The 25,258-nt window shown below is 44.3% G+C and overlaps 1 protein-coding gene and 1 long non-coding RNA gene across 11 annotated transcripts in view; one reads left to right on the forward strand and one right to left on the reverse strand.

Annotated features, from left to right (window-relative positions):
• The window catches only part of Pigk (phosphatidylinositol glycan anchor biosynthesis, class K), a 128,842-nt gene that overhangs the window by 18,959 nt on the left and 84,625 nt on the right, over window positions 1-25,258 (forward strand). For 8 of the 10 annotated variants that reach the window (XR_003954336.1, XR_003954337.1, XR_003954338.1 and 5 more), the window contains exons 4-9: window positions 5,143-5,278; window positions 7,086-7,197; window positions 9,446-9,542; window positions 11,402-11,519; window positions 11,671-11,781; window positions 14,558-14,730. Coding sequence is in view for 3 of the 10 variants with exons in the window: in NM_025662.5 (NP_079938.1) it covers window positions 5,143-5,278; window positions 7,086-7,197; window positions 9,446-9,542; window positions 11,402-11,519; window positions 11,671-11,781; window positions 14,558-14,730 (747 nt within the window). In the remaining 7 variants the exon portion in view is untranslated. Of the gene's footprint in view, window positions 1-1,139; window positions 1,564-5,142; window positions 5,279-7,085; window positions 7,198-7,709; window positions 7,851-9,445; window positions 9,543-11,401; window positions 11,520-11,670; window positions 11,782-14,557; window positions 14,731-25,258 lie in introns of those variants that run through there. The other 2 variants (NM_178016.3, XM_006501612.4) reach the window with 2 other exon arrangements.
• Gm40181 lies at window positions 19,407-23,059 on the reverse strand. Its single transcript, XR_867777.2, has 2 exons — window positions 22,535-23,059; window positions 19,407-21,616 (listed from the first exon to the last, which is right to left on the reverse strand). It is a non-coding gene; the product is annotated as a predicted gene, 40181 (long non-coding RNA).

Raw genomic sequence — 25,258 nt, forward strand, 5'->3', positions numbered from 1 at the left:
ACATGTTGACATGGGTACGTGCGTATACACATATCACACACAAAAAGGAGAAAAAGAAAAACAATACCGTATGAGATGCACCTGTTCAGACTCTTAGCCATCATTATCCCTAGAGAAAGCTTGGAGGAACTTTGAATTTTCTTGCTGTGAGAATCCAAACAGTGATTCTGAACTCTTGACCCCCGTGACCCTCCTGAGCTTCTGACACACCTGACCCTCCTTAACTCCTGACTTCCTAACCTCCTGACCCCCTGAACTCCTGACCTTTCTGAACTCTTGGCTCCCTGACCTCCTGCCCCCCTGTACTCCTGGCCCCCTGACCTCCTGGCCCCCCCTGACCTCCTGACCCCCTGTACTCCTGGCCCCCCTGTACTCCTGGCCCCCCTGTACTCCTGGCCCCCCTGACCTCCTGGCCCCCTGTACCCCTGGCCCCCTTGACCCTCTGACCTCCTGGCCCCCTGTACTCCTGGCCCCCCTGACCTCCTGACCCCCTGACCTCCTGGCCCCCTGTACTCCTGGCCCCCCTGACCTCCTGACCCCCTGACCTCCTGACCCCCTGACCTCCTGGCCCCCCTGTACTCCTGGCCTCCTGACCTCCTGGCCCCCTGACCTCCTGACCTCCTGACCTCCCTGACCTCCTGAACCCCCTGACCTCCTGACCCTCCTGACCTCCTGGCCCCTTGTACTCCTGGCCCCCCTGACCTCCTGACCTCCTGTCCCCCTGACCTCCTGGCCCCCTGACCTCCTGACCTCCCTGACCTCCTGACCCCCTGTACTCCTGACCCTCTTGCTGCCATCTCCAAAGTGCTAGAATTGCAGGTGTGTGCTGTAGTGCCTGGCTTTAAGTCTTAGATTTGAGAATCTTTTTTTAAAGACCCATTTAGACTTTCAAGGGCCTACTTTATTTTCATTATGTGTCATGAATATTAGCAGTCACAGTGCGTTCCTGCTCCTAACTTAATCATCTCGGCCAATTAGGTTATCAGTATAAGATGAGCCATGTATTAAATCTTTCTAAATTAAGTTAATAGAGTTTCAGGATCTCACAGAGTCGTTCACCTTAACAGGATAGGTGATTACAGTCAAGCTCCACTGCTTTCTCGCCACGTGGCCCAGGGCGCGACCCCTAACACTCAGTGCCATAGCTTCATTGCCTTTACTGGAGAGGACAGGACAGATTTCAAGGGAGCAGTGAAGACAGCAATTTGGGTGATAAGCTCATCCTGTCAGTGCCCTGCCCGAGCCACACCCAGCACTTCGTACGTGCTTGTGGCTGTGACTTGGTTGTGCGGGAGCCTGTAACAAGGCCGCTCTACTCTCATGGTGACATGTTTGCTGTCCTTGTGCTACCAATGACTTCCTGTCCACAGTGTGTTGTGAGGTTTCCCCCACCCTTTCCGTCCTCTCCTTATTCTGTGTTTCTCTCCCTGCACTGGAACTTTCTCTTTCCCGGGTCTCTTGTGGTTCAGGTTGTCCACTAACTTGAGATGAAGCTGAGGGCACCGCTGGTCTCCTCATCCTCCCATGTGCTGGATGCCTGGCTGCGTGTTTCCTTCTGACACTGTAAGTACAAAGTGACTGGCGTTTTACACTCTAGGAAGGCAAGTAATTCAGAGTGCCCTGTTGTTGGGGGTTTGCTAGGGTTAGTGCTGTGCTGTATTGGTGGTGAGAGTTCAGAGTTCAGAGATGAGATAGAGGAGGAAGAGATAGCATAGAAATAGATACGTTGTATTCAGGCTCTCTACGCCTGACCTTTGTTGGTCCCCCAGTCATTACAGAGCTGCAGCCGAGTGCCTGAGCAGCCGAGTGCCTGAGCGATGCCTGCAGGGAAAAGGCAGCACTGCAGAGGCAGAAAACAGGGAGCTAGGGACCCATGAGCTCACTTCAGCTGCCTTCCTTTCCAGCTCTGTGTGGTGGTGTTGGACAGAGCCGCAGCCCAGTAGTTACAGATTGTCTTCAAGGAAGTATTCTTTGATTGTAGCATGCCTATAGACTATAGCAATTTTAAGGAAAAAAATTAAAAATATTTTGAACAATATCAATTATTTGTTTTATTCAACAAAACCTTTTAATAAGGCAATGCCAGTCTATTGTAAGTAAAATTTTATGTCTTTTGAAGTTTCAAATTCATATTCCAGATTTGAAAGCTCCATCTATATAAAATGCCATTTATAGCCCTTGGTTCCTGGTTGCATTTGGGGTTGTGTGGAGCACTTTCAGTAAGGAACAGACCCTTACCCCGTAGGACGTCCTGGGCCCCAGTGTTTGGCCAGGACAGAGTTGGGAAAGCATTTATTTAGGTCATCATCACACCACACACATTTGTATAAAGTTGGATCTCGTCTTTTTTAAAATAGACGTTTTAAAGTTCGTATGGTGATCATGGCCATTAAGAAGTCTGCACAGCTTCAATCAGGGTGTCCAGTGATGAGTGCAGGGAGGTACGCGTCTCAGCAGTGTGCTGCGTTTTCACTTCTGTCTGAGCAAACGTCCTGCTGTGGAGCAGTAGCCACATAAAGCAGCCAGGTCAGCAGGTGCTGGGAGGGGCCTCCTAATTCTGGTGTTACTGACTGGAGAACATGGCTGGAGAAACAACCGTCTCTATAGATAGCGTCGATAGCTGACTTGACCTGCAGTGAGTGCTTGCCGTTTCTTTACCTTGTGCCACATTCTATGTGCTTTGTTTTGTGAAGAAGTGTTCTCTGTGACTCAAGCAGAGTCGGGTGTGAGAGCTGCGTCATCACATGAGGCAGCCGAGGCTCCCAGACGGTGGCGGGATGCATCCTCCTGCAGCTTGTGTCTGTGTGATGAGTTCTGTATTCATTTAGTAAGACAGAGGGCCTTGCTGTTTACAGAAGCTGGCCTTCAGTGTCAGTATCTCTGTGTGTCTTGGACCCACAGTGGTTGATCTTATTGATCTGCTGAGTGCCAGTTTAAATCCCTGCTGTGATGCTAAACTGGCCCTAAGAGAAGACACTGAAAGGAGTCAGCAGGTGAACTGTGACTGTTAACAGGGATTCTGATGGGCAGAAGTTACCTAAATACACAACTTGATTGTCAGAACAGCAGGCACTGAGGGCTATGGTTATATATTGTACAGTGGAGAGACACTGTCTCTATCATCAAGTTATGATTGTAGAGTAGTTGTCAAAGTAAAGAGAACACTAAAGGTGGACCCAGACTGACAACCCTTTGCGGCACATGGGCCCAGACCGGAAACCCCTCTGTGGCCCAGGCCAGCAATCATTTTGCGTCAGCAAAGTCATGTCTCCCTCATCCTCCAAGCATGAGTAAGGTTTTCATAGCAGTGTGAGCTTGCTAATTTGTTGGAATTTAATATACAGTTTCTATCTTTAGCCTGTCATTAGAATTGTAAGCCCAAGTAGTGTATTTGTGTTTGTGTATTTAAGTGTTGGTATACAAAAGTTTAAATATCTGGACCAAAGAGAAATTTGTATTTCATCAGAAAGTCAGATAGCTCTAAACAGTGAGTTAGAAGGTGCCATTATACTTTGAAATCTTTGTAATCTATTCTTTTCAACACCTTCTCATTTACATTATTACTAGTAAAATTATTTTTATGATATACTGATGATATTTAATCAAGGGTAATAGTACTTACACTGAGGCTCAAAATTATCTCTGAGAAACACATGGATTACATATACTGTGATTGATATGGTAATCAGTTCATTTCATTAGCTCTAAACAAAGCATGGCCTGATGGAAGACTCACTTTTATACATGTGTGTATCAGTTATTCTTGTTTAATGAAACATATATGATTTATTAATAACTTAACGTAAACTAACGATCTTCCTAAGTTCTAAGGTGTAGCCATGTTTCCATTTTAGAGATGGAACAGCTGCAGGGCTGATACTGGAGCGTTCAGGATTGGACTGCTTCCAGAGTAGAAATCTTCCCAGAAAATCACAGAGTTTCAGGCTTGAACTTTAGTGTATTTGGAACATATGCAGCAGAACATTTTCTTCTTGCTAAATTAATTACATTACCACCATGTCGGTCTCCCCTGTGCTGGGGAGCTCAAGTGTATGTAGAAAAGAAAATTCTTCTGACTCATGGTACCAAGTTTCAGTGGTAGGACCAATTTTCTCTTCAGGTTTTCAAAAATGAAGATACTTGAGTCACCTAAGTTATTAAGTATCCACTATATTCCAGGCCTGAAAGTGGTGGTAACCAGGACAGGTGCATTTGAGTCCTCCTTTGGCCTGTATCCTCATGGAATGGTGGCAGGGTGTGATGCAGGGCCCTCAGGCACTCTTGTCCTGGAGGCAGTAAAGCAGACCATGAGATGCAGTGCCTATCAGGGACCGGGATCCTTTGAAGTCTGACTGGTCAGTGGCTTGGGAAGAGCAGAAGAAACAGAAAGGCTGGTGAAGACTAGCATTCTGAATAGGAGTGGTAGGGTGGAGCCAGCAGACATTATAAACGACCCCCACTGTGACCACAGCCTGACGTTTGTAAGTGGCAAAGTTTTGACTAACTGATGGAGAAACATGGTGGCTAGCCTTCCTGATGTGGGACAGTTTGTGGCTCTGTGCCTGGTTCCACCGCTCGTCCAGGCCCACAGACTGCAAATTTCATGCTTACATGTCTGAAAGTTAAATTCTTTAGAAGATCATAGTCAGCCGGGCATGGTGGCACACGCCTTTAATTCCAGCACTCCGGAGGCAGAGGCAGGTGGATTTCTGAGTTCGAGGCCAGCCTGGTCTACAAATTGAGTTCCAGGACAGCCAGGGCTACACAGAGAAACCCTGTCTCAAAAAACAAACAACAACAACAACAACAAAAAAAAAAAGAGAGAGAGAGAGAAGATCATAGTTTAGTGTGGAGTTTTCCACTCTTGAGGATGTTGGATATTAAAATGTTTGTGTGGTATGGCTCCTTTAGCTTCCCTTTGTTACATGGGAAATGTTAACTTACACCAAAAGTTCTAACATTCCATGCTAGAATGCCTGCTCTCTGCTTTGAGTTAGTTAAGGCTCTTTGAGTGCCTCAATGACAATTCACTTATTTCGAATGAGGAGAAGGTTGAATAGGATTCTGCTTCTTATACATTAACCATATCTGTTGGGCTTTGGGCTGTATGTAAAGATCACTTTTCTGCAATTCTTTTGCTAGTCACATTGTCCTGATGCTTGCTGATGACATGGCGTGCAATGCTCGGAACCCCAAGCCAGCCACAGTGTTCAGCCACAAGAACATGGAGCTCAATGTGTATGGAGACGATGTGGAAGTGGACTACAGAAGCTATGAGGTGCGTCCTCCATCTGAAGCATGACAGCCATCTTTAAACTCCAGTTAGTTGCCGTTGAGCTCTGGTGGGATTCAGTCAGCGTTTGGAGTTCACAACTAAATGCAGGAAGTTGACCAGGACAGTTGTGCTGCCTGTTTCAACAGGAAAGGTTGGCTTTTCATGCTTGGTCTGCAGTCTCGGCTTCAGTATTTTTATTTGGCATATTAGTTGTGGATAAACTCCCTGACTAACAAGGACTCCTCTTCTCATAGGCCTTGTCTAGTGTGTGCCCTGTGGGCCTTATGTGCCCAGGACAGTTAAGAACAAAACCGACCACAGGACTGTAAACTGACTGAAGCATTATAAACGAGACACTTTTCTGCTGCCATGTTTTTGTTTTGTTTTGTTTTTAAAACTCAATTGCATGGTTCTCAGGAGTTACTTTATAGATGACAGGTTGTGCCGCAGGGTTAAGGTTAGGCCCATCTGTTTGACATGAGACCACCTTAAGTAAGCTCCCACCGTGTTCTAGTCACCCAGTTAGAAGTAACATGCTCGCCAGGAGTGGTATTGTGCCATATCTTCTTCCTTAGAAACTTAGTTTTTAAGTTCAAGTCTGTTTGGGATTTGAAGCCGTCTTAGATCCTGCTTCCTTCTCACCAAGCCCCCTGAGGGTGGGAGGCGGTCTCATGTCTGCAGAGCTCCCACATCAGTTGTCAGAGCAGCCTGACCCGGGCTGTCAGCCCCTTTAAGGACTTGTCCTGTTTCTGTGTGTCTTACAGCTAGAGAGTACTCAAGTTACAGCTGCCCAGAAAAGTTCTGCAGATTGTTATGAATGAATGTTCGACTTCTCATTTGGTCATTTGAAAGAGTAAAAACATTCCCTACCTTGTGAGCCAATAAGAGATCCTGTTAAAACCCTCAGTATTTTGCTGTGCTCTGAACAGCTTATGCACATGTGTTCATACATGTAAACAGCTTGTACACATATGTTCATGCACATCTTCCACTCATGGTCCAGGGAAAACAATCTGTTGGAAAAGCTGAATGGATTTTCTGCTTTTTAATTAAATTTTAAATTATGGATGATATATGACTCAACTGTTAACTTTAAATTTATTTTTTCCCTACAACGTTAAACATGCCTTTGAAGAATCCCAGATGCCTGGAAATTTCAAATTGGGACGATCTGTGTAAAATGTGTTTTATAAGTTGAAGATAATCTGATAGAAGTCTAAGTGACACAATTCATCCAAATTTAAAGATACATATTTGGCAGGTGGTGGTGGTGGTGGTAGTGGCATGCCATGTCCTCTTGTGTGACTAATCTGTCATTGACTGAGTAGTGGCACAAATTAGCTGTATGATGTAACTAGTTATTTACAAGTGTTTGTATTTTGTGTCCTCCCAAAGAATTACTTGTATAAATAAGTCAGGAAACTTTGAGATCAATTTTTAACATATAGTATTTAAAATTCTAAATTGAGAATTAAATTATTTTGCTCCAACATAGCTTTTCCTTGTTAGTGTTTAGTCCTAAGGCGTTTCTTCCCATTATGTCTTGCTGTATAGCCCAGTCTGGCCTTGGGGTTCCCTTCTCTTGCCTCAGTCTCCCCCCAGCACCCCCCCCCATGCTGGGTCACAGGCACACACCCCGCTGCAGGCTGAGGCACTCGGAAGTGTATGCTTAGCTTTAGTAATCTAGTTTTTACTTGCACTATAATTTGCTTTCTGTTTTATTTTCAAATTACGCTGAGTAATATATAGCTAGGAAGACTATTTTGAATATCTTCAGGTTCGATTTCATCTGAAATCTTCTTTCTTCTAGGTAACTGTGGAGAACTTTTTAAGGGTATTGACCGGGAGGGTTCCACCCAGTACCCCTCGCTCAAAGCGTCTTCTTTCCGACGACAGAAGCAATATCCTCATTTATATGACAGGTATTTCAGAGTTTAAAGAGTTCTAGTAGATTATATTGAAACATGATCAAATGGAACCCGGTAAACAGATGCTAAAGTAACAGAGTGACCTTTGGTTAAAGTCATGTGCATGTGTGTGTGTGTGTGTGTGTGTGTGTGTGTGTGTGTATGTGTGTGTGTGTGTGTGCACGCGTGCTCGAGTGTGTGTATACCTGAAATGACATGTAAAAGGGGACATAGGTTGAGGATCCTTATTCCAGAATCTACAATTGTTGCCAACCCGTACAAATATTTGACTTCATGTGACAGGTGGTGGTCCAAATGCAGGCACTGAAAAGGGGCAAAATTTCCTTCAGACTCTGTGCATAAGAAACACAAATTAATTTCACGTTTAGATCTGTCCTAGCCTTAAAATATCAACTGTGGAACAGATGTGCCTCCGTCTGCAGCCCTCCTGGCCCCCATTTGGATGAGGGCAGTGCGTGTGTGTCATCTGTTTACTTGTCTTCACTATCTCTTTGTCATCTTTCCAGAGTCCGCTCCTGCCACACCCGCTCTGGCTTTTGTCCCCCTTGGGTCGTCCTTCTCAGCACATAATAGAACTGCAGATCTGCCCTTCTCTGCCGCACACTCCCAAATTCTACTTTTGAAGGATTTACTCAGTAACTCCTTGAGTAAATGCTGAGTCTTAGCCTAAATTTCTTTGTTTTGGTCTGGGGTGGGGTCTGTGAAGCTGTATGGTGAACATATTTTCTGGATGTTATAATTTCTAGGTTAGTTTCAGTTAATGTACTAAAATATAGGATTTATATATTTTACATTTTTTTCTTGGTTTGTTGCCATTGAAACAGTTTGAAAATAACTCCAGACAGGAAGGAAATTCCAGCAGTTCTAATATAGAGTCTGTGTTAGAGAGCCTGCAACACAGTGGAATAGCTGATAATCATGATAGTAAAATAAGAGCCAATACTTTTGAGGCTTTCTGTATACTGTGAGCTGCCTTAAATTACTGCCTCTGGCAATGAGTTTCATCCTTAGGCAGCCTGGTGAATTTGGTGTTGACATCCAGAGCCGCCATGTATGGTCATGCAGGTCTTACCATATGCACAGCACTTGGCCTGGTGTTAAGTGGGAGCTGGCATCTAGTGTGTTTTGACTGATTTGTATGCCTTGCTGCAGGATGTCTCATGGGAAGGAGAAATACCCTTTTCCCCACAAAGGCTTAGTCACTAGCCACTCGTGTCACTACAATCGGCTTCCCTCCTTCACTGTTCAGAGCCACTCGTGTCACTACAATCGGCTTTCCCTCTTTCACTGTTCAGAGGCAGCTGCTTTTCAAGTCTGCATGTGGGCTGTGGGAGCCACCAGTGCCCTCACTGTGTGGCTAAGCAGAATGGGGCAGAGATTAAGTTATTTACTAAAGTAGCAGAGCCTGCACATGGCACATCGAGGGTTCCCATCCACACACACTGGCTGGTCCATATCACCACCCCCTGGCCAGCGAATGGACTCTGTTCAATAGTCAGGGATAAACCACCAGGTGTTAGTGAGAGCCACACTTCCTAGTAATAATAGCAGAGTAAACCTGGAGTGAGCACGCACCAGGGACTACTCAGTGCTTTAGCTGCTTTCTCACCAAGTGATAGAAAAACTCTTAAAGAAATAATATGTACTGTTCTTATGAATTCTGTTTTAAGTTGGTATGGAAAATTAAATTTGCTTTTGAGCCCATACTTTAGGTAAGAAAGTATTATTAAAGCATCACAGGAAATAATCTAAGTGTGTATATCTGGATGTGTTTGTACTGTATATGGTTCTGTGTGCATTAGGGAATATGTCAGTGTTTGTACTGTATATGGTTCTGTGTGCATTAGGGAATATGTCAGTGTTTGTACTGTTTATGGTTCTGTGTGCATTAGGGAATATGTCAGTGTTTGTACTGTGTGTGTTTATATGTGCATTAGGGAATATGTCAGCATTTGTACTGTATATGGTTCTGTGTACATTAGGGAATATGTAAGCGTTTGTAATGTATGAGGTTCTGTGTACATTAGGGAATATGTAAGTGTTTGTACTGTGTGTGTTTCTATATGTATTAGGGAATATGTCAGCATTTGTACTGTATATGGTTCTGTGTACATTAGGGAATATGTAAGCGTTTGTAATGTATGAGGTTCTGTGTACATTAGGGAATATGTAAGTGTTTGTACTGTGTGTTTCTATATGTATTAGGGAATATGTCAGCGTTGTCTTTTTGGCTTTCTGTAAGGTCATGGAGGGAATGGTTTCTTGAAATTCCAAGATTCTGAAGAAATCACCAACATAGAACTTGCAGATGCGTTTGAACAGATGTGGCAGAAGAGACGGTAATTAGCAAGTAACTCTTCACTTTATTTTCTGACTTCTCCCTTTTTCTCCTGCAGTGTCGGGGCTGAACCAGGGTTTATGCACACCGGGCAGTTGCTCTACCCTGGGCTACACACCCAGCCCCAAACAAATGACCTCTTTTTCCAAGATAAACTAATATCAAAATTTCTTGTGGGAGATGTGTAGTTATTTTATATGATTTTTAACTTGTCCTAATCATTTCTCCTGCCATCTGAATTTTATATTTGTTATTTCACTGGACAGAGTTTTGTGAAAGAAAAGCTCAGTTACTGTGTAGCTTGAGTGATGACTTGGAGCTTTTCCATGTATTTAGTGCATGTGTGTACTTGCATGCATATGTGTGTGCACACTTGTGTGTGTGTGCTTGTGCATGTGGAGGTCAGAGAAGAGCTTGTGGAGTTGGTTCCATCCCTTGTACCAGGTGGTTATGGGCACTCAAGAGCCCTCCCATTGGCTTTGGGTTGACTTTTAAGATCTAATGTTATGTCACCATTATGTCTAGTGTCAGGTAGCTGTAACCCCCACTTCCCAGTGTGTTTGAAAGAGAGAGTCACAGTGTAACGCAGGCTGCCCTCAAACTCAGGATATCCCTGCTTCAGCTTCCTGAGCAGCTGAAGTTATAACTGTGTGACACTAAATTAGTTCATTATGTTTGAATTCAGAGTCATGCAGAGTTTCAGAGCATAGGCAAAGTGTAGCCAGCTTCTTTGCCAGAATACAGATGGAAGATCTCCTGTCCCGTTCCTGGTGTCCTCTGAGACCTGATGAATCCAGACTTTGCTGCCCACACTTCTGTTGGCAGATGGCCCGCTAAGGTCTGCCTGCAGCACCGTGGGCCTTCTCTAGTCCACAGCTCCAGATTCCTGCTCACTGTCACAGTCAGGAGCAGCACAGCAGTAACCCTGCCTCTCAGTGAGTTTCCTTGGTGCAAGGATACAGCTACATGACAAGTGTCTTCAGGGGACTGCAGTTCTGGAAGGGACAGTCCATCTTTGTAAGGAAGGCATAGTGGCTGGAGGGATTCTCCTGCTCGTGGAAGCGGCTTGTGGTTGGCTTGTCCCCATCGTGGAGGTGTGAAGAAGTGGAGACAGGAAGCCAGAGCCAGGAGCCGAGGAGGGTTGGGGTGAAGTGTCATCCTAAGGCTCCCTTGTTAGGCCACGTGGTTCCCAGCTGCACTGAGAGGCCTCGGAGCCAGTGGGACTGTGGCCGAGCTAATGGAAGCAGCACTCTGGGGTGGGTGGACTGTGAGAGCAATGGCAGGATTTTGATCTCCCCAGAGCTTTCAGGTTCTCAAGCACAGAGATGTGAATATGTCACAAGCCCCTACCACCATGGATGGAGCTGGTCAGCCACGGTACCTTCCCCTCTGATGGACTGTGGGACCACACATCCCCCGGTGTGCCCCAGTGTGTCAGCTGTGCTCGCCTCATGCCTGGGATTAGGTGATCTTTCCTTCCAGTTGTTCCCTCCATTGCTTGAGTATGGTACATGCTTATGTGTGTAATATGCACATCAGCAGGATATGTACACACATTCATGCTCACCAGTTACAGCTCTGCATGTATGTGTGAAATTCCCAAGAAAACCTGTGTGCCAGGTGCTTCCTGTCTGTCTGTCTGAGTTCTGAATCAGGTGGCAAAGAGCAGAAGGAAACAAATGGCGACAGCCCCCTCGGGAGGTGGCCACTGCTCCCTTTTTAAATGTTGTCATGTGTAGGATTTTTCTTTCAACTTTTAGCTAATGAGGTGGCTCAGAGTTAGATTTTGAATTTTTGGAGAAATGTTAAAGTACACTGCCAGCACGATCCACCTCCGAGCCTCTGTCCCTTCTCTTTCAGCTACAATGAGCTGCTGTTCATTATTGACACTTGCCAGGGCGCGTCCATGTACGAGCGGTTCTACTCTCCTAACATCATGGCCTTGGCTAGTAGCCAGGTGGGAGAGGATTCGCTGTCGGTACGTGTGTTCTCCCTTGATTCTCAACCCCCTGATATGACGTGTTTTACGAACATGTGTGCTGATCTTAGACGTTGAAAGCAGGACACTTGTGTATTACACCATATCTTAAGGTGATCCTATTGACACTGACTCTCTCCCACGTTCACAGCACCAGCCTGACCCTGCGATTGGAGTTCATCTTATGGATAGGTACACGTTTTATGTCTTGGAATTTTTGGAAGAAATTAATCCAGCTAGCCAAACTAACATGAACGACCTTGTAAGTATCTGTTGGTTTGATTACAGCACGTGGGTGTGCTGGCTGTAATGGGCTGTGTGAGGTCTGCTCTTTCCAGGATCCCATGGGTGCTGTCTTTGCATCATGGTGTGGCTTTTAAATTGTTTTGAATTCACCTTTTTATTAATATCTTCTTTGAAAAAAACCTTCAAAATCGTGCTTATCTGTGTGCGTGCGTGCGTGCGTGCGTGCGTGCGTGCGTGTGTGTGTGTGTGTGTGTGTGTGTGTGCGTGCGCAGAGGCAGAGGACAACCCACAGAAGTTAGCAGGTTATGTGCTTCTGCCGTGTGAATTTGGGGGATAGACCTCAACTCAGCTTGTTGGGTTGGTGGCATGTGCCTGTACCTGCTGGATCATCTTGTCTTCCAGTGCTTCCTTTACCACACATGGCCACAGCTTCAGCCCAGTCACCTTCTGTTCTGAGGCACTTGGCTGTCATCTCTTATGTTTATTCTCTTGTCTACTAGGTATATTTTTAAAGTGATCGCTCCGTGTTTTGAAGTTCTGCCCATTCTGAGTGGGTTAAATCAGGTGTTACTCTTCCAGGAAAGCTACCCGAGATTTTTCTTGGGATGTATTTTATCTTTTCAGAGCTTCCATAGAACATAATTTCTCCTTTGTATCATTTCACACAGTCTGTCTTTTGTTGATCGCAGACATTGAGTGAAGTCTTTGTCATCTAAGGTGAAGCTCTTGGAAGAGAGAATCTTAACCTTACATAGTTTCTGTGGCCTATAATTTCTTGGTATAACTTGAATTTAATTGAATTTTCTGGTCTTTCCTGTGTTGATTGTACCATTCCAATCCTGGCAGCTTGAGGTTGCTGTTGAGTTGGCACAGCGAGAAGCCGCAGCCGGTGGTTATGTGATCACAGCACTCCTTGCGTCTGCTTACCTGGGTTATTCACCCGTACACATTGGTGTCCTGCTCTACCCTCCCAGTGCCAGTGTGTTGCTTGCACTGCGATGGGCTCAGCGTGGCCTTTCCGTGTTGGGTCTGTGCAGTCACTGGCTGTGCCTGACACATGGGGCAGACACTGTGTGCTTTCCTGGATGTTAGAAACCGAGTGGCTGGGCAGATGGCTCTGTCCTCACCCTTCTCCTCAGCAGCTCTGCTCTGGGACCTCCTTGAGCAGAACAGTTTTGAGTGGCTTTTCAGTATTGAAGGAGTCCTGCCAAATTCTGAGAGCTACTGCTGTTGGCGCCAAGTGTGGTAGGAGGACTCGCTAACACCAATGTGAAGACTATGTATTTTGATGCCTGTTAACTCCTGATAGGGACTTAATATTAAACTTTTATAATGCTAATTTCATTTTTTAAATAGAAAAAGGCACTATCTTCTTTTTCTCCCTTATGAAACCATGCTTCCCCCGAGACCTTCTGCTGTGGGTCACAGAACTGGAGAGGGATGCTAAGGGTGTTCTCCTAAGCACAGCAGCCCTGTGGCCGTTCATCTCACATAGGAATGTGACACACATTTACCCTGAGCCTAAATAAAATGCACCACTGGGGTTACAGAGCTTTATTTTACAAGTTGATTCTCAGTGTTTGGAATGCATGGCATGCCACCTCAAAAGTGTAAAATATGTATTGCTCCTTGATGTCTAATGAATTTAAAAATACTTTTCCCATTGAAATTGCATGAGAAGTAAGTAATTGATTACAGTATATATTATATACATATAATCTATCTATCATCTAATCTATTTATCCAGCCATCCAGCCATCCACTCACATACCTAATCAATATCTTGGTTTCTTGCTTACATTTGAAAATTCAGTGATGATTATTTTACTGTCTTTCAATAAGAATAATCTATAAGTGCCAGGCATGGTGGCATACACCCTTAATCCCAAGACTAATGAGATGGAGGCAGGTGAATCTCTGTGAATTTGAGATCAGCTTGGTCTACGGAGGGCCATGTAGAGAGATCCTGTTTAAAGAACAACCCTTCCCTCCAAAAAGAAACGAAAAGACTGATCAGTAATTATTTATAGGTAAAGCGATTTGATATGCTTCTAAGTCGTAATCATACTTGCCTTCTATTGGCTAGAGAAGCAGAGTAAAGTTTGCCCAAGGGATTGTAGTCACAGGACTGTGTTGGGCTCTATAGGAGCAAAGTTAGAAGAGCTGGTCGTCACAGGTGCACTGTGCCATTGGTGACAGTTGTTCCCTGTTTTACAAAGTCTGCACCTCAGGTCCTCTTTAGGCAGGGACCGTGTGAACTTTAAGTAAACACTCCTGCTTTTCACAGTGAGTGAGAATATTCTGTCCTTGGAATTCACTAGTGTCCAATGTCACAGGAAAAGTAACACAGACTTTACTGTGACATCTGTGACTTTGGTTCATTTTCACCATGGTTAAAGTGGTTAAACTGAGTCAGTTGGCATATAGTGAGGCACATAGTTTCATTGAAACAGCAAGAGGTGTGCTGTGGGTCACATTGACCTTCCTGGAGTCCCACGGGGCTTTTTTACATATTGGACTACTGTGGCGCAGTTTACCTGACTGTCAAGTTAGAGTCAAACCTTAGACGAGTCTGGCCAGGTTCCTCATATCATACTTCTCATGTCTGTGGCTTCCTTAGAATGTCAGGTACCACAGTAGAACCGAAATGCTAGTCTTTAGAGCCAGTACCTTATCTTTAGGTTAGCAGACTTTAAAATTCCTCTAGTCTAGTGCATTGTTTTACTGGATTTAAGAGCTGCGTGTATGTGTGCTTGTCACTATTATACTGTTGTTGTTGTTGCTATTTTCAGTTTCAAGTGTGTCCCAAAAGTCTCTGTGTGTCGACCCCTGGACATCGCACTGACCTTTTCCAGCGAGATCCAAAAAATGTCCTGATCACCGATTTCTTCGGAAGTGTGCGCAAGGTGGAAATCACAACAGAGAAGATCAGTTTGCAGTGGGATTCACAAGTCGTGGACAGCAGGTATCATCGTAGTTATTATTTGGATAGAATTTTTAGAGCAGGTTCTAAGGGCTGAGGATGGTGTTGGTAAGTAGTTGTGTTTCTCCACCGTCTTCACACGCCACAGGCTTTTCAGTTCATGGACAGAAGCTGTAAATGTGGCTGGGACTGCGGTCACGATTGGATTTTGATGTACTAAGGAGTCTTGAGCTCTCCACAACAGTCTGCCATTCAACCCTGTTTTGCTGTTGGGACTTGGTAATTGGTTAGAGCTGGCAGGAGAGGCGAGGTCACTGTGTAGGGCAGTGGTATGCTTGTGCATTTGTGAGAGAGACTGAGGGAAATTGGCGGAAGATGGGGGTTTGAAACATTTATAATGCTTTTTTTTTTTTTTTGTAATTACTTTTGAAAGGAAAAAAAAAGCCTCATTGAGATTAAATAGTGGTTCAGTTACCAGGTACTTCTGTGGGAGCTATAGCAGTGCATTTCTAGCATGTATCTCTAGCACTGCCTGAAACCTGGGCTGCTCAAACTCCAGAACACCTTTCTGGATCACCCGTGGCAGCGTGCATGATGGGATGGATATATAGTTGCAGTACTGAATTAAGAGAAGTAAATTAAAATGCCAGGAAGGATTTCCCTGTGAAGGCTTCGGTGGCAGGATCACATTTCTTGTTTTACAATTCAAAGCCTTATTTTATTTGTTCTTTCCTTTTCCTTTCCTTTCTTTTCTCTTCTTTTCCAATTTCCTATGGCTGTCGGCCTATAAAACTATGAAGGCAGCAGATAAGAGCAATAGAAATTTGAATTTCATTTCATTTTTAAAACAATAGCTTCATATCTTAAGCTGTTGCCCGTGTGTGGGATATGTTCTCTAGCTGGGCTGCCTTGTCTGGCCTCAGTGGGAGATGATGCGCCTCGCCTCACAGAGACTTGATGTGACCCAGGGAGGCCCCACCCACTCAGAGGAGAAGGGAAGGAGGTGGGGAGGATTGTGGGAGGGGGTGACTAAGAGGGGTTCAATGAGCAGGATGTAAAGTGAATATATAAAACAGTAAAAAGCCATCCAGAGACTGCCCCACCCGGGTATCCATCCCATAATGAGCCACCAAATGCAGACACTATTGCATATGCCAGCAAGATTTTGCTGAAAGGACCCTGATATAGCTGTCTCTTGTGAGGCTATGCCAGTGCCTGGCAAATACAGAAGTGGATGCTCACAGTCATCTATTGGATGGAACACGAGACCCCCAATGAAGGAGTTAGAGAAAGTACCCAAGGAGCTGAAGGGGTCTGCAACCCTATAGGTGGCACAACAATATGAACAAACCAGTACCCCAGAGCTCTTGACTCTAGCTGCATATGTATCAAAAGATGACCTAGTCGGCCATCACTGGGAAGAGAGGCCCCTAGGTCTTATAAACTATGTGCCTCAGTACAGGGGAATGCCAGGGCCAGGAAGTGGGAGTGGGTGGGTAGGGGAGCAGGGCAGGGGGAGGGTAACAGGGAACTTTCGGGATAGCATTTGAAATGTAAATAAAGAAAATATCTAAAAAAAAAGCAGTAAAAAATAGAAAAGGAAAAGGAGGCCGACCCAGCAGCTTCAACATTACCCTTGTAAAAGTTGCCAGCCTGTGCTGTAGGACGTTAGTAACCTGGACTAGGATTCAGGACGTTTAGCCTTAATCTCCTATCAGACTCGCTTTATAAGTTCCCTTGACTTTAAGCCTTAAAGGCCGTTTGCTCCCCTTTAGCCACCTGAACATGGATTTACTGTTTATTAGAGACAAGGGCGTTGTTAGATTTTAGCTCTTATCTCAGAGGAGACTGAGCTGTGTGTATCATGAGGAGGCTGAGGAGGCTGTAGTGACCTTGGAGTAAGTGCTGCTATACACTCTGGAAGAATGGGGCTCTGATGCTTCAGTTTTCTTTATGTATTTGTTTGAAAGCAAAATTCTTAGTGCTGACAATTGTCTCAGTTTATATTTGAGAATAAAATTAAGTTTTACAGCTGCATACTAAGGTCTGTTGTCTTAGAGCGCCCTCTAGTGCTTGCAAATAAATTTTATTTAGGATCTTGTCATTTACCTGGTGATATTATTATAATTTTGTGCACTGGTGTTCCACTAACTGTTTAAAGGTTCATGTAGGAAGACTGCACCCAAGAGTTAGATATTCTGTGCAATATGCTGAGATCGCTCTCAGAAGCATTGCTGTCTCCTTCATTCAGTTATCATGAGAATTTCATTTCTGTCTTGCTCTAGGCACTTTTACAGGCATTATCTCATGTGTGCAGCTGCTGTTCACATGCAGATATGAATCACAGTTTATGTAGAGGAAAGTTTATCTACCAAGAAGCAGAAATCACAAAAACACATTTTGTGACGGTAGTTGTGGATTCAGTGTTATTGTTTCAGATCTTAGACCAGCAGTATTAATACAGTGTTACTAAAAATACTAGTTACATCTTTTAAAATACATTCTCACACAATGGACACAATGCAGTATATTGGTTTGGATTGGCTGTTTTATATTTTTGTGCAGTGACTTAGCACTTAGTATCTTAGTCACATAGAATGAAATCATTAGTATGTAACTCTAACTGAAGCAGCTCTAGGAAGCAGAGTTCTCATGTGTGTCCTGGGACTTAGGCATGCTGAGGTGACCTCATGGAGCCACAGGGAACAGAAGAGGACAGACGGCTCCTTGACTCGGTTAATTCCTCCCGACAATTAATTATGTTTTATACCTCTTGTGCTATTATTTTATTAGTGAAATTCATGTATGTTGACCCTAGCTATAGTTTTTCATTAAAAAGATACATTAAAGTTGAGCAGTGGTGGCACGTTCCATCAATCCCAACATTCAGGAGGCAGAGACAGGCAGATTTCTGAGTTTAAGGCCACATTGGTGTACAGAGTGGGTTCCAGGACAGCCAGAGCTCTACACAGAAGCCCTGTCTTGAAAAAACAAAAACAAACAAAACAAAACAACAAAAGATACATTGTATGAAACCTTCAAAGAATAAAAATATTTTTAAATAAAGGATAATTTCTTTAATAGAATGCCTTTTAATGTGCATTTCAGTACTCTGACAAATATATACAACTGAGCAACCATTTCAATCTGTCATGCTAAGGACTTTGTGTGCTCAGATGCCCTGACTGTTTCCTGGGTCCAGGGTTTGCCTTCTGTAGACCAGCATGTACGTGGAGCATGGGCTGTAGCGCTCTGTGAATGTGACCTCTGTCTCTTGTGTAGTACGTGTGCATTGGTGTTGATGTCTCAGCAGCACCTTATGCCTCAGAAGTAGACTTTGGCTGCTTAGCCTACAAATTGTCCCTTCACTAACGGAGGCCATTTCCCCCCATCGCAGATTTTGGGAATCATTTAAAATAAAATGCAATGAGTATTTGCACACAAACGTTAACATTTCTTTTATGTGAGTAAATATCTGAGTGTGGAAGTGCAGGCTCAGAGCCTTGTGAGCTGTTTCCCCGAGTGGCCGTCCCTTTGTAGTACCAGATGCTCGCTCCTCATCCCCACTTGCTCACTCAGAGTGTCCCTAGGCATTCTGGGAGTAAGAGCTCATGGCAGCTTTCGTGTGCAGTTCAGTAACTAAAGATGCTGCCTGTAGTCTTACTCACTGGCCATTCATACTCGTAAAGGAGCTTTTGAAGGCTTTTGCTCATTTTCAAAACATTGATTTGTTTTCTCATTAAATGATGGCAGGTCACTGTATGTTCTGGATACAAGTTCTTCAGATACGTGAATCCCAAATTATTTTCTTCAGCCTTTGGTTCCCCTTCCATTTTAGAGGCTCACTGCTGGTTGGTCAACTTGCTCCGTGTTTAGTGTCCTCTGGAAGTCATTCTTTGCTTCACCTGAAGTCTCAGAGGCTTCTAGATGTTTATGGTTTCAGGTTTTATGGTTGAATGGCTGCTCTACTTTCAGTTAATTTTGGAGTATGCTGCTGGGCCGTGGTTGAGTATGGTGTGAGGTTGGGAGTTCATTTTGCCCAAGTCAGCTTGTTAGTTTTCTAAAGAAAGCCCACTGGGATTTTGATTGAGATTGGCTTGACTCTGTTAGTTTGGGGACTATGGCTAGTGACATTGGTTTGTATAATCTGTGAACATAACCCGGCAGTTATTTGATTAGTTACCTTTGGCGTGTTGGTTTACAGTATTTTTCTAATCCCTTTCTGGGGGATCATATTGACTTTGCCAATGCAGTGCTGAACAGAGCCCCATCAGAAACTCCAGCAGATGTCTCTTTTGACTGGGTACTGACAGCTTGATTTCACTGCTGATGGAAGGACGGCAGTGCATGTAAGTCACCACAAGCATTCCAGCGAGTGTGTGTTTACTAGGAATTAGATCAGGAGCTAGGGCATGTATTTCATGGAGACATCTGAGCACTGGCTAAAATTCATCATGAATATTGTGAAATCTACGGTTCCACTATTCCCCTGAGTACTGCTTGTTGTAAGTGGGGAATCCTGGGAAGCCTGAGGCACAGGGTGAGTGATGTGTTGCAGTCCCCAGCTTTTGCATACTGTTGTAATTCAGAGTGGTTAATGTATTTGCATCACCATATGCTGCAGGCAGACCCAGTTGGGGTCCCTCAACTTGGGGGAGAATCGGGGTTCTGGTACTCAGGTGGGCAAGGAGTCAGCAAGTGACAAACAGGCAAGAACATAAGAGAGTGCTGAATCTGAGTGTAATTTCTCAAAGTGAGCATCAGACTTATATAGTTATTATAGAAGAAAACATAGAAGTTAGGCAATACACCAGACAAGATACATTGAGGTCCTCTGATGTATAATGACTCTTTACACAAAACAGAGGAAATACATACATAAAAACTGGCAGGAACCAGGCAGTGTTTACAAGGGAGATAATCAGCCCTATCTAAAGTTAGCTACTTTTAGGAGCCAGGTTCGAGGGCTTCACACCCTAGCCAGTTCTAGTCTATTGTATAACTCACCACCAGGGGTCCCTTAGTAAGCACCTAATTATGTTATTCCTCTGGGCCTAGTAAAAGCATGTACCAGGGGGGTTCTGTTTTTACTACCCTTTTTATAAATAATACAATACTCTAGTTCCTCCTTAAACCACAGCCCACCTTCTTTCTAGACCATTGTAAATTCTTACATATGGGAGTGACTTAGCTATAATTCTAACTATCTGTAGGGAACCTCCATTTATCAGAGGAGCCCACCAACTTTCTTCTATTATGTAATGTAGTCTGCCATACCTGACTGTAATGAGAATTCTAAGTTTACTTGCCCTGAGATTTCTTTCACTATCTCTCTTTCAACACTAGAGACATTTCATCTAAATAAGCAACATTCTTATTAAATTCCAAGCCCAGGATTGGCTTAACGATTAACTAAGATGTTGGGACACCAGTGGAGGCAAAAAAAAAAAAAAAACAAAAAACAAAAAACAAAAAAATAACAAAAACAAAAAAACCCCCAAAACAATGTTCAATCTAACATGGCTATTTGTTACATTATTTCTTGGGGACACCTATATAATAAAACAATACCAAAAAAAAAAAAACCCAAAAAACAAACAAACAAAAAAACCCCCAAAAACCCACGCAAAACCCTCCACCAACTATCACAAGGACAAATCTGGGCCACATCTGTGTTCCTAGATGTCAAGAACTCCAGGAGACCAGTTTCCATGAAACTTTTTGCCTCAGGACTATGGCCAAGCTTTTGGACTTGTCATGCAGACTCCACTGGAGTGGGTGTGACAACCATAGTCCTGTTACCCTCGGCATCTTACTTGACCATCTGGTTATTATCTTATGACAGTTTGCTACAGTTTGCCATGCTATTCATCTCAGATTCTATTAAAATAGAACTTGAGAAATTAGGTGATTATTCGGTTTATAAAGGCGCACAACTAATAAGGAAGCTATCCATCTTATAATTTGTCAACATAAAATTCTTACTATAGTTTCAGAATGCACTGATTATCTTGTAAGTGCTTTAGTAGTTTTTTTTTGCCACCTCCGGAGAGCCCAAACACATGAGGGATTGCTTTGGGACCTCCGAGACAGCCATGTGTGAGCAGTGCAGCCTATGACTTATTTACTCAGCATGCTTAAGTGAAGTGGCCAGTACCACTCACGCAGAGAGACAGACTCCACTTAATGTTTGTTAACATTGCAAAATATATCACAGCAAACTTGTTTTTCTTAAAACAATAAATGTCAAAATTTAGAATTTGAAATCATATTCAATCAAAAGATGGTGTGACTGCTTACATATGGCTGGCCATCTGTCGTGGCTGCTCAGAGGTTGAACGTCTGATTTCATCACAGATGGCTGAGGTTCCTCTCGGACCTTAGCTCTGTTCCCTCACACACCGAGTGTCTGTTAATTATGGCACTGCTTCCTTCCAGTCAGTTAAGCCTGGGTTAAAGTTGGGCTGCATGATGTGGGGAACATTACAGTGTAACGGCTGCCCGGAGTCGGTTCCTGGATTCAAATCCCATGCCTTCACCAGCTGCGGAACCTGGGGTGGGGTTGGGGGGAGCCTGAGCTTGGCCCGCTCCCTTGCCTGTCTCACAGGCCTTGGAGGAATTAAACTTGCCTGTGCTTATAAAGCAAAAGCAAGGGTCTGTGCTTCCCAGCGCTGGTGCTTGGCCATGTTGCCTGGAGAAAGCAGATCACAGCCTTGTCAGATGCTCCTCTCACGTAATGATCTGCCCTGCTGTTGTCAGTGCCAGCTAATCCTTGGGGTTGGAGGGCTCCTTTTGGTGGAGCTGGGGTCTTTGTACCAGGAGATGGCAGCATTATCTCATGTTTGTGCATGTGTAGCAAACCTTTCCGAGATTCCAGAGGTCCAGGTAGGCTGTAGCTTTAAGGAAGCTGTGCTGTCCCTGTCTCCACCTGGCAGGGGACAGAAAGACCTTTGATACTGAGTTGTCAGCTCAGGAAAGAATGGGAGGGATTTCTCGCTGTGGAGCTTTTTGACGTGAGAAACCTAATGATATATAATGATGTAAGAAAGCTAAATCTAGGATACCTTAGAATCACCATACTTTAGCATCTTTTAATTCATTAGTTTGCACATTAGTTTGTTAATTACTTAAATAAGAAATTATTGTTCAAAAATCATAAGATGTTTATTTGAAGACTTATTACTTAAGAATGAACTATCTTTAACTTAATGGGGGAAAGTAGATTGGACTTTTAAAGGATTCACTTTATAAAATAAACACTAGATGCATTCCTTAGGTGATACAAGAAGAAGATATAATAAATACCAATAATAGTCAGTAACCCCAGTGTAGACATTGACATCAGAGAGAGCCTTTCACCTGGCACTCAGGTGTTCTGCAGGTTGCTTGGTGACTGCCAGACCTCCTGCCCTGGTGCTACAAGCCATCCCTGGCAGCTCGGCAGAAACGGACTTGACACATTTCAGTCTAGTCATTTGCCTTCCATCTTCAGACACGTTCTTTAGTCTTCCTTAAACTTAGGTATTTTACCTATGAAACGCTGCTTTCCCTTGCCCCTCTAAAGTAGCAGTAGGGTTGAAGAGAATGCATACAGCAACATACTTACAGTCTGACACTCCTGTGTCCTGCCCTCTCATACAGTGACATACTTACAGTCTGACACTCCTGTGTCCTGCCCTCTCATACAGTGACATACTTACAGTCTGACACTCCTGTGTCCTGCCCTCTCATACAGTGACATGACATACTTACAGACTAACACTCCTGTCTCCTGCCCTCTCATACAGTGACATACTTGAGGTCTAACACTCCTGTGTCCTGCTCTCTCATACAGCGACATACTTACAGTCTAACACCCCCGTGTCTCGCCCTCTCTTCCTTCAGTGTGAGAGGCAGTGTGTGCCAGCCTCTCCTGTGTCCCACCCTCTTCCTTCAGTGTGAGGGGCAGTGTGTGCCAGCCTCTCCTGTGTCCCGCCCTCTTCCTTCAGTGTGAGGGGCAGCGTATGTCAGCCTCTTTATCTCTGTAGCTTTATGTGCATCTTTATCATCCATGTCACATGCTGCCCGAGCTGACAGGAGTCATTGTTAATGTGGTCTTATACTTGCCGCTGTAGATGATGATGTCAAACTATTTTAGGAGCTGGAGAGATGGCTTAGTGGGCAAGTGCTCACTGTGCAAGCATGAGGACCTGATTTTACATCCCCCAGCATTCAAGCCAAAGCCACTCATAGCTCAGTATAGCTGTACCCCAGCCCTAGGGGAGTGTGGAATATGGAGATAGGAGGATTGGTGGCTGTTGTTGGTCAGCCACCCTAACAGAAAAAACAAAAAAGCAAAAACAAAAGCAAAAGCAAAAAAAAAAAAAAAAACAAAAAAGCATATGCTATAGGTTCAGTGAGAGACTGTCTCAAGAGGATCTGCAGAGGATCCAGCAGGAGACCCAGGCTCTCTTCTGTCCTCTGCCTGAGTGCAAAAGGATGCACACACATATATAATACACACATGCACACACACATATATACATATATGTGTATATACATGCACATAACACACACACACACACACAATAAAAACTACATTGGTCTAGGGGTTGTAGCTCACTGGCTGAACTTGTCCAGTGTAAACAGTGCCTGAGCTCTATCCACAGCACAGAAACAGAGTAGAACATCTCGTCAGGACGTCATGCTTATAGCTATCTTACCTTACTTTTATCCAAGTCACAGCTTAGAGCTTTTAGCTCCTTATTGTACCCTATCATAAGGTTTTATTTATGCTAGGATTATTATATCCTAGCGTAAGGATTTTAATATAAGCTGCATTTTGGCCATATTCTTCACGTCTGTAGCAGCACCCCCACATCTTTCTGCCACGTTTCCTGGCCTTGGCAGACTCTTGTCCCTGTGGAACTCTACGCCCTGTTAAACCCTCCCTTGTGTAAGGTGCCTTGGTCATGGTGCTCTAGCATAGCCACTACTACATTGTACTTTGTTCAGCTTGACGAAATGAGAACTGGTCTACCGACTCTTCATCTCGGTCAGCATTGTTTTGGAATGCTTTAAAATGGGACTAGTTGGCTAGCTTCTAACTCATTAAATCTAATGGCCTCAGCTTCTGAAGTTTTATATATTCTACTACAGTTTCCCAAGAATTAAAAAACAAACCAAACTAATAGATTCTAGGAGTTCATAGACTGTGATCCCAAGCTAGCTAATGTGTCTCCTGGGAAACGAATAGGGATGTGGCTGATTATGCTTCCCCACCGTGGCAGGGGTGGCCCTCATTTACTTGATTAAACAGGGATGCAAACCAGAGACCAGAAGTGAGTTGGTGAGCCATTTAGACTGGGTTTTATTAAATTAGTATATCAAGCTTTTGGGGTGGGGGCTTTTATTTTAAAGCCAGCAAAGTAATGGATTTGGCTCTGGCACCATTTTGTGTGCTAGCTGGAAGTGTTGTCACAATGCCAGCTCTGCCTGTATCTCAGTGAGTTTTCTTTGCATCTCTTTTCTGTTGGTTTCAGAGTCTCAGATCATACATTAGGTCTTTGGTCCACTTTGAGTGAAGACTCATGTGAGGTTGAGGAGAACGGGAATGGCTCCCTTTTGTTTCCCACATTTGGACGTCTGTTCCCCCAGGACTGCTGGCTGGCACTGCTCTGTTTCCAGTGTTTTTGACTCTTATGGCTGTGCCGGTGTGCATTTATTCCTGAACCCTCTGTGTGTTTTTGCACCAGTGCCAGGCCCTTTCCCTGTGGTTGTGGGGTGAGATCTGAGGTCAGGAATTGTGACCTCTAGCATTGCTTATGCTCATCAGGGCTGCTTAAGCTACCCAGGGGCTTTTGGTTCCCACGACATGGTTTCTGCACGCAGCACAGTCGTCCCAGGGTAGCTGCTGACACCGTCCTCATACAGAAGGACAGTGGTGGTTGTGGACACTGCCCTCATATAGAGTGACAGCTGTGTGTGGACTGCCCTCACACAGAGTAACAAAATGGGATCCTGTCCACTGTTATCTGCCCTAGGGATTGGTAGCTCACCAGATAGGCAGCTGGGTTTCAGGCTCACAGACTGTGCGATTGTCCTGCTGAAGGAGGCTCTCCCACCCTCTTATCACAAGGGCCACTGGGCCTAGAGCCTCTACCCCTCCCTGTCCTGAGATCAGCCCAGCATGGCTGCAGTGTTTGTTGCCTGCTTTCTTCACATCTGTTAGCTGTTCTCTCTCCACCTCCCTCAGGTTCCTAAGCTGTCTGTCTCCTGGAGTATAGTCTGTTCTCACATGAACTCTCCTTAGCCATATCACAGACAGGCAGTTTTTAATCTGCCGTCTTACCCGGAAATCTTTTAAAGTTTAAAGTTTTTCTTTCTTCATGCCAAATATGTGTGCATTCAGAGTGTGAACATTTAGAGTGGCGTGGGACCGGAGCATGTGTTGGGAATAGCACATACCGCCCGTCTCTCAGCAGTTTCCTGCACGTGTACTTCCAGCCTGTGAGGAGTGTGTGAGGCCTGGAGTTGTAACTGCTGTAGCTATGCTGCATAAACATGATATATAGATTTAAATCACACCTAA

Source organism: Mus musculus, chromosome 3, assembly GCF_000001635.26.
Source record: "Mus musculus strain C57BL/6J chromosome 3, GRCm38.p6 C57BL/6J".
Classification (NCBI taxonomy): domain Eukaryota; kingdom Metazoa; phylum Chordata; class Mammalia; order Rodentia; family Muridae; genus Mus; species Mus musculus.